Below are 17,334 nucleotides of genomic sequence, written 5' to 3' on the forward strand. Positions count from 1 at the left end.
CCATAAGAGCTTAAAAAAAAAAAAGTTACTTGAAGTATTTATCCTTTTTTGTGGTTTATAAATTAATGGATAACAGCCTTCTATTCCCCATTAACTTGAATTACTAACCATTGGAAACACTAAAAATTTTACTCAGCTACAGTAACATTAACTCTTTCAACCTGGGACGGATCAGTAATAAGAAACTCGCGTGCCTGGCTTTTTGTTTATTCCTTTTCTGAAGCTAGATCAGCATTGCATTGCCAAAGTAATATCATTTTCGTTTTAACTGATCTAAGTTATTAGAGATAATGATGTGTTGAACACTTGTAGACTAATTATGGTGAAGACTGGCATATGTATAACCAACATTACCCAATGGTAACTCTCCATGGTGTGTGGTCTCTTGCAGCCTCCATCAACATATTCTTATCTCTGAGGTCATTTCATAAAACTTCTCCAGAGGATATTGATTTTGTGTACCTAACCTATTTACCCATGTAAAATATAGCACTGTAGGGTTAGGGCACATTAATTATTATCAAGCTAAGTGATGAGTTACTGCACACCATATGGTTCAAAATCACAAAATTTCCCAGATTAGTAACCATTTGGCCTACTAATTATAAAATGAGACATCTTAATATTCATTACCTATTATGCTGACATCACTTGGATCCAGTGAGTTTCAGATTTTAGATTCAATTTGCTTTGTATGGAATCATATTTACTATCACTTAAAGTCATGATGAAGTTTCTTGTTACTGAGAATGTCTACTTACAATATGTTATAAAATGCAGTTTGATCACTAAAAGTAACACACACAAGACTGTTAACTCCTACCCATCCTGCATCTCCTGCCCCAACACAGTTCATAATCATTTTGACTGGCTTTTCCAATGTAGATGTTATATGTGGGTGGAGCTCAGATAAATAAGAAGGTATGCAACTGGAGTGTATTTCCAGAAGAGATATTCACAGCAACTGTATTTCTAGAAGTCATAAACCTGTACTACACACTTTTAAGTCTGAGTGATTGAATCTTTAATTCTCCCGTTGCTTGGGAGATACAAAATTGGTCCTTTGAGAGATAAAAGTGTTAATCCCTGGGTCAATGGGGTTAAACTACATGTCATATTCTACTATTTATACAAAATAGGAGTGCCAGTAAGTGTGGAGGTGTATCAGAAAGATAAAGTGGGAGGCAGACAGTAGAAAAAGCCTACTTGTCAATAGTGCAGACGGGATTGTCCAGGATCAGCTCCATCTTCACTCGAGGACCCACTAGCTCACGGATGTTGTTAATCCCATACATTATCATTGCTGGCCTATAATAAAGAAAAAATTATATATGTATATTTATACTGTATTTATATTTCAATTACGATAGAAACTTTAGTTGTTTTCCGGTAATACTCCTGGATTTAATATAATAGGCTTCTTCATTACTTATCTAAATGTAACTTTCTTCTTTAATACAGGTGAGCAGATGAATTATCTCCATATTAAAAGAAAAACTCATAGCAGATCAAGGAATTCCAGACCAGGAAGGTCCAACCTTATTACCACACACAACTAACCTGTATATTAATTCCAATTAACTAATGATAAATTGCGATTTCATTTCAAAATTGTACTGATGAATACCAATGACATGCCAGTATTTCCCATTATTATTCTTTCTTAATACAGTACATTTTAATATTGTACATGCTAATGGGTCACAGTTTATAAAAAACCTAGTAAAACAGATTAAAATCTAAAAATTTATTATACCTTTCCAGAGAGAGTCCCCATGCAGCTACTGTTACGTTCTCAGGGATCCCCATTGGTCGCAGCATCTCAGGACGAAACATGCCTGAATTACCAACTTCTACCCATTTCTGCAAACCTTCATGGTAACTGAAAATAAAAAATAAATCTACTAAAAAAATGAGGTAAACTTCACCATTTTATTGCCATTTTCCACACTTGCAGTAAGCCAGCACTGGATGAACGAATTCATCTATCAATGGTATTACAGGTACTGTAGTAATTTTGTTTAAAATTAAGTTTTTATGAAAATATAAATTGGTAAAAAACTAAAATCACAGAAGAAACAATACAGTGTACAAAATAAACCCCACATAGTCTAACAATCTCAATAAACTTGCAGACTTGCAGCTTCAGGAACTATAGTAGACCCTTTCCATTCGCAGTAAGCAGATGGTGGCTCAGGTGGCTAGCATGCGAGCCTTCTCCCACAGCACAATGAGTCACCCTCTGTTTGCCCTCACCCAGTACCCATGACCTAGCATCCGGTGTCACACACTCAAAATTTTGTGCTACTTTGTGAAAATGGCCCCGAAAAGATTGCCTAGTGTCGGTGCTAGTGGAGTGAAACATAAAAGGCAGAAGTCAGTGATGACCCTGGCAAAGAAAATTTTATTATTAGACAGGTTAAGAGAGGATGAGTGCTGCCTTGATTGGTTGGTTGTTTCATATGAACGAATCCAGTGTGGTATATAAAGAAGAATGAACAAGCAATTCGCGATTCTGCTCAAGCGAGTGCTCCTGCAAGAGCTGCAGGTTGTTCATGACAAGAAAATAGTAAAAACAGAGCACTGAACATTTTGATTGAAGTTCAGCACTGCAAAAATGTTCCAATCAACAGCAATGTGATTCATGAAAAGGCTAAAAGTTCTTGTGCTCATTTTGATGAGTCAACATGTGTTGAAGGGGCTAGTGCAGTGACTGAACCAACTTTTCTTGTGCCAGTAAAGGTTGGTTCGAGAATTTAAAAAAGATTCCCGCTCCATAATGTGAAGCCGACTGGGGAAGCCGCTTCAGCTGACCACACAGCTGCCGGTGCATTTCCCGCCAAGTTAAAGAAAATAATAGAAGAGAAAGGCTATAGACCAGAGCAAGTGCTTAATGTCAATGAATCTGGTTTATATTGGAAGAAAATGCCTGGTAGAACATACATAAACAAGCAGGAGAGGCGTGCCTCTGGGTTCAAGGCAGCCAAGGACAAAGTGATGCTCATCTTCTGTGGCAGTGCAGCTGGCCACATCATCAAACCTGGCTTGCTTTACCACTCAGTAAACCCTAAGGCCTTAAAGGGAAAAAACAAGTACCCTTTGCCAGTTTTTTGGCAGACTAACAAAAAGGCAAGGGTAACTGTGCAAGCATTCCTGGATTGGTTCCATATATGCTTCGTCCCAGAAGTGGAAAAATACCTTGCTTCCAAGAAGATGGAATTCAAGGTGTTATTACTGATAGACAATGCACCAGGCCACCCAGAAAGTTTGTAGTTTAGCCATCAAGGTGTAGAGGTGGTGTTCGTACCCCCTAATACCACTGCTCTTATTCAGCCTCTCGATCAGGGTGTAATACGCACCTTCAAGGCATATTACACCCAACTCCCTTTTGGTTGTATCCGTAGTGCCATGGATGCAGACCCTGACCTTGATGTCAGCAAGTGTTGGAAGGAGTACAGCATTGCAGACTGCATTACCAACATCAGTGAAGCATTCAATGAACTCAAACCAAATACATTGAATGCTTGTTGGCACACCTTATGGCCTGAGTGTGTGAATAACTTCAGGGATTTCCGTCCATAGTAAAGGATGTGAATGGCATTTTGAGTGCTGCATGTCAGTTGGGTGGTGAGGGGTTTGAGGACATGGCTGCTAAAGACATGGAAGAGCTGATTGATGGGCATAGAGAGGAACTGACAGAAAAGGATTTGGAAGAGTTGGTAAAAGTGCCGAGGAAGATGAAGAAAAAGACATTATGGAATTACAACAAGAAGGTTGGAGCTTGGAAAACTTGGGTGAACTATTTTGACAGGTAAAGATGGTAAATGATTTCATTGTTGACCACAACCCTTTCATGGAACGCAGCCTTAAGATGGTCCGAGGAATTAACCAGGTATTGTTTCCCTACCAGGGAATGTTTAAAAGGCCTCAAAGCAAAGAAGAAACAACTACCAATCACCATGTTCTTCAAGAAAGAACCAGCTACTACTGCTGCCATTACACCTTCCTCCCAGCCACCTGCCTCCGGGTCGCGCACCACTCCACCACCCGCCTCTCCACCAACCACCACTGCTCCCACCAGTGATCCTGATGATCCAACTATGCTTCAGTAACCAGAAGTCTCCCTATGTACAGTACACCACTTCGTCAAGCTCCAGTATTGGTGACAAAGTTTCTCATACACAGTATAGGTTTAGCTGTATATTAGTGCACTAAGGTATTATTTAAGAGGCTATTTGTGATTTTGCCAATTCACGCCATTTCTTGGAACTGATCCCTCGAGGATGGCAAGGGTCTACTGTACAGTATATAAATTACAGAAGGTAAATATCTATAGAGTAAATAATTTGAAACTGTTGTCAGAATAATTATAATTCAAATACTGTACAATGGAATCTTGAGTAGCTGTAAATTATGATGCAAATAAACTGCATACAGTACTTTGGTAAATACTGTACATACCTGTAGAATATGAGAAGTGCCCTTTTAATAAAAGTGAATTTTTAAAGATTTATTGGGTTGGCTAACACAACTGATATGCTCTTCTTTTTATATAAAAAACCCACTGGCTTTTCTCATCATTTATTTATTGTATGTCTCTAGGAATTTTACTTTTAACACATAATATAGAAACATTTCAAAATATTACTACAGTATACATATACTGTATATATTACAATTGCCCAGTGTTTGAGCCATTATGTCTGATAACCCTAAATCTGGTACTGTACTTAGAAACCTTTAGTTTTTGATTGGGGCAGATAACTGAAAAGTACTGTCACCCACAAAAGTCCTGTCGCCTCTCCTCCTGAATCACGAGCCCGAGATTCAGACTCGTGAACCCAAAGCAGTATTCACTGATGTATTATTCTGTCCATAAATGATTCGTATTTTTGAGTCTGAATCTCGGGGTTCATGGTTCAGGAGGAGAGGTGATAGAACTTTTGTGGGTGACTGTACCATTTTTTTGTTTTTTCCCTCAGGGGCCCCTCATGTACAGTATTACCCCGCTTTACAGGTTTCACTTTCCGCGATTTCTCATTTCTCATTTACGAGAGACGGGCGAGACGGACTTTCACTTTCCGCTGTGCATCTACTCATATACGCACGGTGAAGTATAATTTTTTTTTATTTAGCTCATAAAATTCATACAATTCACCCTGCCAGAATATAATTTACATTGCTGAAATCCTTACAATATGATGATCATTTTGAATATAAACATCATGGATTTTGCATTAGACATACAAATTTCAGATCTAATGTAATAATTTGGTTTACACAAAGGAAATATTTTATCTTTTGTGCAAAATATATGAAGTTTACATTCAAAACATTCCCTGACCTGCAAGGAATCCAGAAATGTCAATTATATTATCTTAACTTTAGTCTGAGTTATTATTTATTACTAAACGTTAAAATCTAGTGGTTTCACCCAAACATTTCTCAGAGAGGTAGGAGCTAGTGAGCTGGGAAGAGGGGGGGGGATTTGAGTCCATTATTTGAATGGGCATTAACCTGGCGACTGTATTTCTCTTAAATATTAATTGTGTGAGCATACCATCATAAAATTTAGATGTTATTTTTACTACAACATAGGTATTGTGTCGGAAAAAGTGGAGTTTGGGGGTCGGGCCAGTCTCTATTGGAATTAATCCCATATGTTCTGTTGTTCACTTTATGTGGTTTTCACTTTCCGCGGTACCCTGTGGGTTCAATTGACCACGTAAGTCGGGGTACTACTGTATATTTTTTTTTTTTTTTACTGTAGTGTGCTAATAGCAGAGGATGCTCCAGTGTGATATATAATAAGAGATTTGCATGTCTTTAGTTCAAAAGATACTGCACTAATTAAAAATAAATAAGAATAGGGGGTGAAATAGTACAAAAACTAGTTTACCTGAAAATTTCCATGGATGGTTCAGTGTATGGATTATATGCTGGTTTGAAGCGTAACTTTGTTATGCCAATCTTTTCGAAAAATCCCTGTAATAAATAAATAAAAATCATTAGGGACAAGTGCATTTGCACACCTAGATCATAATACAGTACATCCTTGTATTATTTAAACTAATAAACAGTTTTCCTTCTGTAAAGCACATGAGACAAAGTATCATTTTCCTATCTAGCACATACAGCTTTAACTGATTAAATGTCTGCAAAATATACCCCAAACTAAATTTATCTCATCAATTGCTACAGAAATTTCAAGAAAGGTGAAGAGATTAAGATCAGACTCAGGTAACAGCAGAAGCTCCCCCACTGTCCTCCAAGTTAAAAAAAAAATAAATAAATTTAAAAAAAATTATATTTCAGTAAAATTTACAACATATTCAGTGATGCACCAGCTCAGTTATAGGCACTAGGAAGTCAATTAATATTTCCTGATAAATAATTCTAAACCTTTATACTGGATAGAGAGAAATATTCTTTGTAAGATGGTAAACTAATAACAAAGCTCAAGAATTTTCATGCCTTTCACTTACAATAAAAGTAACAAATCATTCAATATACAGTACTATGCATATACAGTACCTATATACTGTATAAATGCACAATTAGGGTTTTACCTTTATTAACCCCATGAGGTTCTTGATACTCAGGTTATAGTCTGCCACCACACCCTCAATCTGGTTAAACTCAGCAAGATGTGTTGCATCTAATGTTTCATTTCTAAATACTCGATCAATGGAGAAAAATTTCACTGGTTGGAATCCGTCCTGAAAAACAAATAATTCCATAAAACGTTAAATAAGATAAACTTTTCACACTACATTTTAAATACCTTATACCTGTATACAAGTAATGTACAAGTTAGAATCTCCCAACTGTAAGGACAATTAATTTAATGAGTGACGACCAAGGTAAACAATACTTTACAGGTTGGGCAGGTGATTTTCATCACAGTATTTTATTAAATAAGGAAGCCAAGACTTCCTCCAAGTGAATGATCTTAGGATCATGTCACTTTATCCAGCTGAAATACCTAAAATAACTAAGGGTAAACATAATGCTCAACTGGCCTTCAGTTGCAATGTTCTTTCATTATCAAAAGATCTTAAAAAAGCACAACTTTTTCACCCTAACAATCATACTTCAACTTCCACATTGCCAGTTTCAATGCAAGGGATATTGGATGCTGAAATTCACTCTTAATGAAGAAAAACATAATGAACTTACAAAAACAGGAGATTAAATGTAAATTAAAATTAAAATGGAATATAAACTATAGGATTGAGAGGGAGTAAAGCTGACAAAAGGTGGATAGATTGCATAGTGCAAAATACTTCCTGAAAATTAATTTGCACAAAAGAAATAAAAATAGTAGCAGAGAGAAACAGAATGTGAGATATAAAGACTGGTAGAAAAAGTGCTCACATGTTGGTATATATCTCTATGCATGAGTGAGTGGAGAGAGCTTCAATAACACTGGCATTTGAAGATGAATGATAATCTGAACACAATGGAAAAAAGTGCAATCACATTGATGGTACCTGAGCAAGTTTGTAGAGCATCCGTGCGCTAACAGCTGTAGTATGAGTACGGAGTAGATTCTTGTGAGCTTCGTCTCTGCTCCAATCATACTGATATCCAATGGAACCATAGCCACCAACAGAGTGGGTTTTCTTCACCTGAACAAATCAAGACAGGAAGTTAGATTACAGTAAAATAACATCCAAGAAAACTGCCAAATTATGTCAATACTGTATGTGTTTTGCCAAATACTTTTATATGCACGAAGACTTTCTCCTCTGTTGTTATGTTGCCTCTCTTTAATTTCAAGTATAATAGTGTTTCATAAAGATGAAGATCCATTACACACCCTTCCTCCACTCATTTTTAGTACTATACATGAAATTTGCATTAGCAGAATATGAAAGTTCTCCAAGTGAAACATCTTCAAAGGAATTAATTTCCTCAATTCGTATTCATTCCCAGCGAAGACTGTATAGAATAACGTATAAATAACAGTATCAATAAAATTAAGAAGTACAAGAAATGATCAACGACACATAGTAACTAACTTTCTGTAAGTAATCTTCAGGAACATTAATTGTCTTTCCAGGCTCAGCTACATAGAAAGTATCATGGGCATCTCTGGCTGGGTGTTGTTGAGGTTGGAAGAGAGCATCAAAATTCCAGAAAGCACTTTCAACAAAGTTGTTGGTGGGCATTTCAGAAAAACCCATTTCTAAGAAGATTTGCCGAAATTCAGATCTGAGCTGCATTAGCGGGTGTAAGTAGCCAGACCGTTGATCAACTCTTCCCTGGAGAAAAATTGTCGAATATTATTACAGTACTGCAATGTATACACATGTAATGCTATTTTTTCAACTGGTTAACATTTTCATACATGAAAACCATGAATTTATATAATATGGACCTGAGTTCTCACACTGTACCTTTGATTTGAAATTGAAAGGTTTGAAGGTTGTCTTCTTCCACTGTCCACTTTCAATCATTTCTTTAGTTAGCTCTCCTTCTTGCTTTACAATAGATGTAGTGAACTCATTGCCTTTGGTAACTTCAAATACTGTCATCTCGCTGGAAATGAAAAACTGTAGCTCAGTATAAGAGCTAATCGTTCAGTAATACTCATAGATATGAATATATTGTGCTCATTTGATGAGAAGTACATCACCTGGACTGCAAATAAGTCAAATCTGAGCCCTATATCAGTTTCACAGAAGAGCATATCTGACCAATATGTTTACCATCCAAATGATCTGCAAATTTTCCAGCCAAATTCATGTTGGTCCTTGAATTGAATTAATATCATATTCACCATAAATCTATGTTGGGCACTGAAAATTAAACAATGATAACAAAAATTACCTCCCTGTTCCCTAAATGAAGATGTATGACAATGGAACATCTATATATTAAGGTCTATTAATCTTAAAACTTGTGCAAATATGAGAATAAACATTTGAGTTTGCTATTTACTGTCAAGAGAAATTTTCCCATATGATCCTAATAATTTTTTTTTGTAACAAACTCGCATAGTACTCATTTGAAACAACAATCAATTAAAATAAAAAATTCCCTAACAGGTTTTTATGAAAACCCAGTAGGAATTCCTTACACTTCTCTTATCAATTTCCTTTTTTTGTATTCAACTTTGACGTTGTCTGGTACACTATCAGCAGCTCCAGCAGTGATGGCCTGAAGGTATTTCTGCACCTGGTCCTCAATGGACGTCATGGCTGGGACCACTTTCTCTCCTTCCTTTTTTAACCACTGGAAAATATGATAACATGACAGAGGACATAATAATCAATAGTCCATCACATTCTGCAGTTGATGAAACTCAGAAAAATAATTACAGTATAGTAACTCAAAAGAATAATATACTGTACCTCAAAATTACTTCATAAGATGGTGATGATTCACAAACAGTTCCGTTCCTATAAACTCTAGTTAACTAGCAAGGTAATTATTCAGCCTAATTCTGGGGAAAAAATATTATGTAACCAATGAAGACAGGGTATACTGAACTTTTTCCAACAAATACAAATTCTAACCATTTAGCTTTCTTACCTTATTTTTCATTGCTGCTCCTAAAGCAAAATTTGAATTTGGAAAATTATCTTTAATATCAGCCACAGAACGGCCCTCTGGTGGCAGGGAGTTGAACAGTCGTGCCTCATGAGAACCCTCCGTGGCAACACCTGTACCCTCCTCTGTGCACTCCCATGTTTTAAGAGCATTTTGTTTCACATTAACAACCTGAAATAAGAAAACATGTAACTTAGTTAAACAAATTTCAATGCAAATTAGCTTCTATTTTTCAGTCTATATCATAAAACTAATGACTAGGGAATGAAAAAGATCTAAGTTTAAATCATCTGACAATTATTCCAGAATATGAGAGAATACATCCTCAAACATAGCCACATCAGGTTTACAAGCTCCTGTGCCACACCTGACACAGTCAGTGTAATACAGATAAGAGAACAGTACTAGCATATGGCATCCTTTACATGTACCATATGTACAGTACCATATACTGTATGTAGTTGTGCTGCTTCAAAGTTTGGATTTGACTTATTCACCCAACCTTTGGTAAAATTTAACCTATTTAATCACTCATAAATATGAAGTTCTTCTTACCATATGTGAACCAAATAACAGCAACACTCTGGAAGCTTCTTATTTTTACGGAAAAGCCGATATATGAAAAAATATTGAATTTTCAGCATTAGACACCTTATTCATACTAATTAATTCTACAGTGAATGCAAGTCTATTGCAATAAGAAAACTGGAAACGAGGTACATGTACAGGAATTGCAATTTTTTTACTTTAATTTTCCCATAATCTTTCATCTTGAACAGCAATATACATCCATCCAACACCACTTTGCACTTCATGTGTTGTTTACATAACTGCTTACCAGTAACCTTTACATATGAAAGCTTACAGCAACTGCTAAGTAAAATGGTTTATACAGATATATGATGAACCACCCAAACCCTACCTAACCTCACTTAGGATAGGTAGGTTTGGTTAGTTCATCTTGTCATGTAAATCATATCCCATATTGTAGCAATCATATACAGTATATGAAGTATTTGGATGTATTCATAGGTAAATAACAGACCCAGTGCACAATGGTGTTAGAATAGGTAATACAGACAGATGTAAGTTAATATTCTGGAAACAAAAATCATGGAAATATAAAAGCACAAAAATTGCTGTTACTGCACCTCATTTATGGTTTTCTCACCGTAAAAGAGAAGTTGTCTTTAATGCAAGTAAAAAATTGGTGGTTTATGTGTACAGTGTAATTCAAGTTAGTATTATCCATTGAAAAAAATAATTTCCCAGTTTGACAGAGAAAGGACGCTGACAGTTTGGTTAAATCCTCCCATTACAAGAAACAATATTTCTTAACATGATAATTAAGGTGGGTAAGTAAAGTAACAAACTACAAAATACACAGTTTGCCTGCAAAGGTTAACTTCAGTAATACTCCAGAAATGTGCACAACAATGTGAAAATAATGATACAGGTATGGCAGTTGTACGCAAAACATCGATGTCTAATGGTATGGCAGTCTAATGCGCAAGTGTGGTGGGCAGACTATACAATGAGACTTACTAGGAATGGCCTTCTTTCTGATTCACTTCACCTCACCTCACCAACCTACTCTACCCTAACCATTAACAACAGTCCCCCAATACGGCTGCCGTACCTGTATCCACTACGTAAAATAATGCCAACATGATAACAAATAACTAATTTATTCAAATATGCTTTCTTATGGACAAAATTTTAGTTCCGGTAAGCCCTGTATTTAGATATCCAAACTAATCCAATGTAACCAACCTAACCTAACGTCACCTAACTAAACCTAATGTAACCTAATCGATTCCCAGGATGACAAACTAAAAATACCTTATTAAGTTTAAAATATTTTGGTAATTATTATACAAACACTGGCACATGATTTAGGCAGGAAAAAACAATATTTTTTAATGCAGTTCTTCATGCTGAACCCTGGTGACATTGAAAGTTTGGGGAAATGCCTAATTATTGAGTTATAATCCTTTCTACCAAGTCAATCTTTGCCTCACCAAACTGAGAGAAAATGTGTGGTTAAAACCTAAAAGAACCAAACCAGGTCATTGTACTCACCTATACCCTAATCAGCATATTAAAAAAAAAAAAAAACCTAGCCGAGAAGCGTTATAGCTGTGGGCACGACAGCCGGTATTTACGGAATAATACCCAACATTGAACAATAATTATAAATAAAACTGCAGGTCCTCACAGCTACCTAATATTCACCTACATTATCTAGGGCCCTTCTAACATACTGTTCATCAACACGAAGAAACACATGGCCTGTAACACCTAAAGTTTGCCCCTTCTCCATATGCACACATACTCACGTTCCCAAGCGATTCCAAGGATTTGATGGCCCCTACAATTTTTTGGTGTGACTCCTTTATAGATTCTCCAAATTCATTTGATATGACGACTCCATCTTTCTCAAGAGAGAAAAGAATTTCCTGTTGAAGATCCATGACCGACGAGCCCATGTTGTGACCGAGTCCTCCCGACTGACACCTAGCACGCATCTGCTGAAGGAGCTGAGTGTCACTGATAGGGAGTAAAATTATAATTCGACAGAAAATACGAAATAAATAAATTATCTTAAAGTAAATCATATTTATAAATTTTTTTAATTGATATCATACGTGAATTATACGTAACATAAATAAATATATATTATTTTTCTATCAGATGCTTGTTGATATAAGACTGAAGTATATATTGCGTGCACTGCAATGTCATCCAGAATGATACAACAATATTAAGTTTAAAACTTTAAACCTCAAAAGAACATGAATCGTCAGCTAAAATATATCTGCAAAAGTTACAGGGATATATCCCATTATATCTAAATACGCGGAACATTGCAGTACGTAGCTAACCGGCTGACACAACATACAGTATAGTAGTACATACTGCAGAGTGTAGAGTAAAAGTTAATAACTACGACAGATAACAGATAAACCTACTGATTCTTTAGTTGACACAGTGTATAGCTCTTACACCTAGTCCTCTACGGACTACTTATACTCCTTCACTGTCCGTATTCACCCAAATTCGGGATCCAAAGGCGCCTCTTCTCGAGACTGATTTATGTAATATTTTTCTTGGCAGTAAATCCTAGGTAGTATGGTCACAATCCATAGTTTCTTTAAGACCCTGGCTGGAAGGATGTCGAAGCCAAGGTTTAATAAACTTCTCCACTGATCCCTTCACTAAAGGACGCCACTCTTAGTATTTCACTCAATACCCAAGCAGTAAAAAAAAAAAGCGAGCGGACAATGCTAGTTCAGTAAATTTGTTTTTTTTTAGTTCAATAATTAGGTAGTCTCACGATGAAGGTGGAGCTCACACACCCCACCTCAACAGTTTCTCAGACAAAGCACAGGAGCAGTTATGAAATACTCTGTATGATTAAAACATTGCCATGACACGCTATGTTGTTCGGGTTATATTCTGTTAACGACAGTACAAAGCAGATCTGCCATCACACACACACACACACACACGCACGCACAGGATTTACTGAAGTCTTCAAAACTGGGCTACCAACCAGGGCCGGGTTAAGACTTTCGTAGGCCTTAGGCACCTCCAAGATATGGGGCCCCATTTGACAGCATATTCACTAATAACACAAGCTAGTACCTAATTATAAAATGTGATGTCGAAAGAATAAGATTCAGTGATGTTTGCCATGAATTGAGTAAAAGAAAATGGGTTAGATCAGCTGTTCTTGTACAGTACAGAAATAGTTTTGTTTACAAGAAGCACAGCTAGCTGGTGGACACTAATAGGATTAAGTAATAAATAAATGGAAAAAAAGTACCTCAGTATCAATTTAATAATAACCTGTAGAAAAAGGGGAAGAAAAGTTCTCGTTTTATTTTTCGTAGGCCCTAGGCACTGTGCCTACTGTGCCTAATGGATAATCCGGGCCTGCTACCAACAACCACGTCACCATCAACCTTACCAAGACCATGGTTATGTGCATCAACCTCTCCTCCGACGTTGTCCCACCTTGTCCCATCTCCCGACGTTGTCCCACCTTCCGACGTTGTCCCACCTTCTTCCATTACTTTAGGCCCCAACACACTCCAGGTTGTAGACTCCACTAAGCTCCTCGGCGTCACTATGGATAACAAACTAAATCGGATAACACACGTCAGTGAAGTTGTCAAATCCTCCAGTTTCCGTCTCCACCTCCTCCGCCGACTCAAGTCCCTCGGAGTTCCTGCGCCCGATCTCCTCAGTATTTACTCAACATCCATACTTCCCAAGCTCACCTATGCCTCCCCTGCATGGTCCTCCTCCATAAATGCCACACAACGTAAACACCTAGAAAAAGTGCAAAAGAGGGCGAGCAAGATTATTCTCTCCTCTTCCTACTCCACATATCAAGAAGCGCTCAACACACTGATTCTCTCGGCTCTCTCTGACCATCACCACGACCTCATATGTAAATCTGGTGAGAAGCTTCTGCACCATCCTCGACACCGGCTCCTATTTCCACCCAAGATCCCTCGTCCGCGAATTGCTGTTCAACACCACAACCGCATCCAGTCCCAACCACTGTAAAAATTATTAACAACTCGTAATCAACCAGTGTATTCACTCCCAGTCAATCTTACTTTTTTGCACTGTCACTATGTTGAAAATGCCTGTAGTATAACCTTCTCCTTCCTTGTTATTATATATCATATTTGTACCACTTATGTTACTTGTATATTATTTGTCAATCAAGAGACCCATTCGTTAATTATGTAACTACATATTTTCAGCCTTCCGGCTGCCATGCTCTTTCAATAAACCGATAATTATTATTATTTATTATCACACACACATGTAAATACATGCGCTTACACAGTCTTGCTTACTCAAATTAGGAGTAGCAATACAGTAATAGTTGTAGTAGCCGTGACACGAAGAACTGTATACTACACCTGCATTGCTTATACAGTATATATGCCAAAACAAATGTAAATTTCTATGGTGATTTTACTGAATAAATACTATTATCCTCACTACTATTATTATTAAAAATCACTATTGCCATGTTACAAGTAAACCTCCAAGGACATTCCAATCAATATACGGGGGTGGGGGTGTGGGGAAGGGGGGGGGAGACTTATTGTACCAGTAATCACCTTTAAAGATCACAGTTAACATATCACTACTGATTTGTATTTCCTTATAAACACTATAAACGTCTCCTGTACACACTCTGGCCACAAGAGTAGTATCATGTCAACGGTGGAACCCTCAAGTGACCTCTAAATCCTCACTAAAAGAAAAAGAAAAACTTCTCACCACTGTAGTTTTAGGATAACAGATTTCACCCGATTTCGCTTCCATATATTTATATTTGAATTAAACCCAAGTGAAATGAGGGAAACTTATCCCAACAGTAAAGATTCGATGACCACTGTCATCCCCGTGAACCAGTACACTCTCCTATGCCCAGTGGGAGTGAATCTGTTTTGTTGATATATAATTTATACTCCAATTCTAAAGTTATGTGTTTGCTTTATTTTAGGGAAGAATAACAAAAATAATATGAAACATAATAGAATTAACACATAAATAACAAAATACAACGTGTACAACAGAGACGAGCGGGTCCTTGAAGCCCAACCTCTGATTAATCCACTTGTCAGGACGCGCACTACGTAACTCCCAGTACTCAAGTTATGATTTGAATACTGGGATCCAGTGACTAGAACAACGTTGTAATTACTTTTAAGTCACCCATCCAGGTGGGTGAAACACCCTCCAGGTATAGTCTCGAGCTCTACACCATCGCCTTTATCTATCCATTTCATCCCTTCCGCCTATCCACTGTGTGCCCCTCGTACCCATCTAGCCCAGCCTTCTATCGAACTACCCTCCCACCACGGGTCGAGTGAAGGCTACAATGTTGTAAGACAGTGGTGTAAATGCAAGGGCGGATCCAGTGGGGGGGTCAGGGTCCGGACCTCCCTTTTCACCAGAAAATTCCAGTACTTTTTCATTATGCAGTATTGTACTCAGACATTTTTGTAGAGTAAAAAGTATTTACTAGTGACTTAATATCCCCTAATATCAAGTGTGCATGGCTTCAAAATGGCCAAGATATTGGTCACATTAAAAACAAAAACGGGGGTGGGGGGGGGCTGAGTGCCCCCCAAATGTGGGCAGCACCCCTTTTGATATTCCTGGATCCGCTCCTGAAATGTTAAATTGTCAATCAATCTGCAGCTCTACGGGAGCAAGTTTTGGGCTCACGGGAATTGCAGCGTGCAGCAAAAGTTTCAGTCCTCCTGCAGCCAGTGTAGGATCGTGACCCACCTAGAGGTCAGCCAGAAGGATCAAACTCCTCTCAGTACTTCATCACCGCCACCAAAGAATACTTGATGGTGTTGTGGCCCTCACCAGCACCGCTTCAGTTTATCTGTCCTTCAGTGTGTGTCCAACTACAGCTTGAGGGCCCCACACCTCACGCACCCTCCCCACAACCATGATTTTGTGGCAACTTGTGTACCTCATGAACCTTACCTCCGAGGTCACTCCGACTGCAATTACAGTACATTTAAAATCTAAATACCTTAGTTTACAGTATCTGACGGTGAGCTTCATGACTCTAACGCATTGCTCATATTATCTAAAATTAGTTATTCTTTCTTTCAAGGAAACTATACATACAATAATAATGTATTACATATTATATAGACAAGTCAGTGTGAGAGGCCAGAGCACCAGTTCACGATGACTCACACCACGAACTATTAAAACAAATTTTCTCCAAAGTGAAAAATTCCTTCGTGTTGTGTGTCTCTAACATTATCCCAGGAATTTACACAAGCAGAGACAAGCCATGAGGGGTCGGTGGCGCGGCGGCGTAGGTGTGTAATGTGCAGCGATAACTTGTACACATTATTACCGTGAGAAGCGGCGGGTGAGGGCCGGGGCAACACACACTCACGCCAACCCTCCATCCTCGTCCCCACAGTCTTTACATGTTTACATTTCTAATTGAATTGCTGTTTACTACGTTGATGTAACATCCATACAGAAGTATCTCTAAGATATTATATATATTAATAAACATGGAAATCGTATGTAATCTAGATCAATAAATTTTTATGTACATATTTTAAAAGAAATTCTGATAAAAAAACCGGATTCTCTCGTGTTCTTACCCAGAGATACCAGCGTTGTGGAAAACTGAACCTAACATTAATGACCGAAAATTCCAACGAGGACTTGTATTTCTCTCTGCAGATCACCAGGATTAGGTTACACGATACTTCTATTTAGAGTATACGAAGGACACACACACACTCCCGCCTCCATTCTTTTCTTTGCGGACACGAGCACCAACACGACCCGGATCTAAAGGATTCACGGTATCATCCCCCCCCCTCCCCCCGCTTAGTTGGTGATAAGAGAATGCATTTAGTTACACGGTTGAATCTCAGTTAAATTTCGACAAGTTAATCATCATGTTTGTGTCGCAGATTAATTCAGCCAATGACGGTGTTTTCAGTCCCAACGGCAGGGGGGAGAGAGATGGCCAATTGTCTGACAGTATCGTGACGTTTTTTCCATCATGGCGGCTGCGTTAATACCATATACAATATACCTTTCTTAAAACGTTAAAAAGACCAACCAAACCTAACTTAACTTAACTTAATTTAACTAAAACTTATTCAGTAATCATCAGTTTGAGTTAGGTAGAAAAGGTTCATTGTACTTGTTTTATAAGATGGTGCGATTTTCACCAAGTATATGAAACAT

The 17,334-nt window shown here is 37.6% G+C and overlaps 1 protein-coding gene across 1 annotated transcript in view; it reads right to left on the reverse strand.

Moving 5' to 3' along the window:
- Positions 1-12,069, reverse strand: part of LOC121878528 (phenylalanine--tRNA ligase alpha subunit-like) — a 38,311-nt gene extending 26,242 nt beyond the window's left edge. The window contains exons 1-10 of the mRNA XM_042384794.1: positions 11,898-12,069; positions 9,541-9,729; positions 9,086-9,240; positions 8,403-8,544; positions 8,025-8,267; positions 7,494-7,631; positions 6,570-6,719; positions 5,900-5,985; positions 1,757-1,882; positions 1,207-1,308 (exon numbers count right to left, since the gene is read on the reverse strand). Of these exons, the coding sequence (XP_042240728.1) occupies positions 1,207-1,308; positions 1,757-1,882; positions 5,900-5,985; positions 6,570-6,719; positions 7,494-7,631; positions 8,025-8,267; positions 8,403-8,544; positions 9,086-9,240; positions 9,541-9,729; positions 11,898-12,047 (1,481 nt within the window). The 5' untranslated portion in view covers positions 12,048-12,069. The remainder of the gene's footprint in view (positions 1-1,206; positions 1,309-1,756; positions 1,883-5,899; positions 5,986-6,569; positions 6,720-7,493; positions 7,632-8,024; positions 8,268-8,402; positions 8,545-9,085; positions 9,241-9,540; positions 9,730-11,897) is intronic.
- Between the last annotated feature and the right edge of the window lie 5,265 nt (positions 12,070-17,334).

The sequence above is a fragment of the Homarus americanus genome, unplaced genomic scaffold, assembly GCF_018991925.1.
Source record: "Homarus americanus isolate GMGI-L3 unplaced genomic scaffold, GMGI_Hamer_2.0 scaffold41027, whole genome shotgun sequence".
In the NCBI taxonomy this organism is placed as follows: Eukaryota; Metazoa; Arthropoda; class Malacostraca; order Decapoda; family Nephropidae; genus Homarus; species Homarus americanus.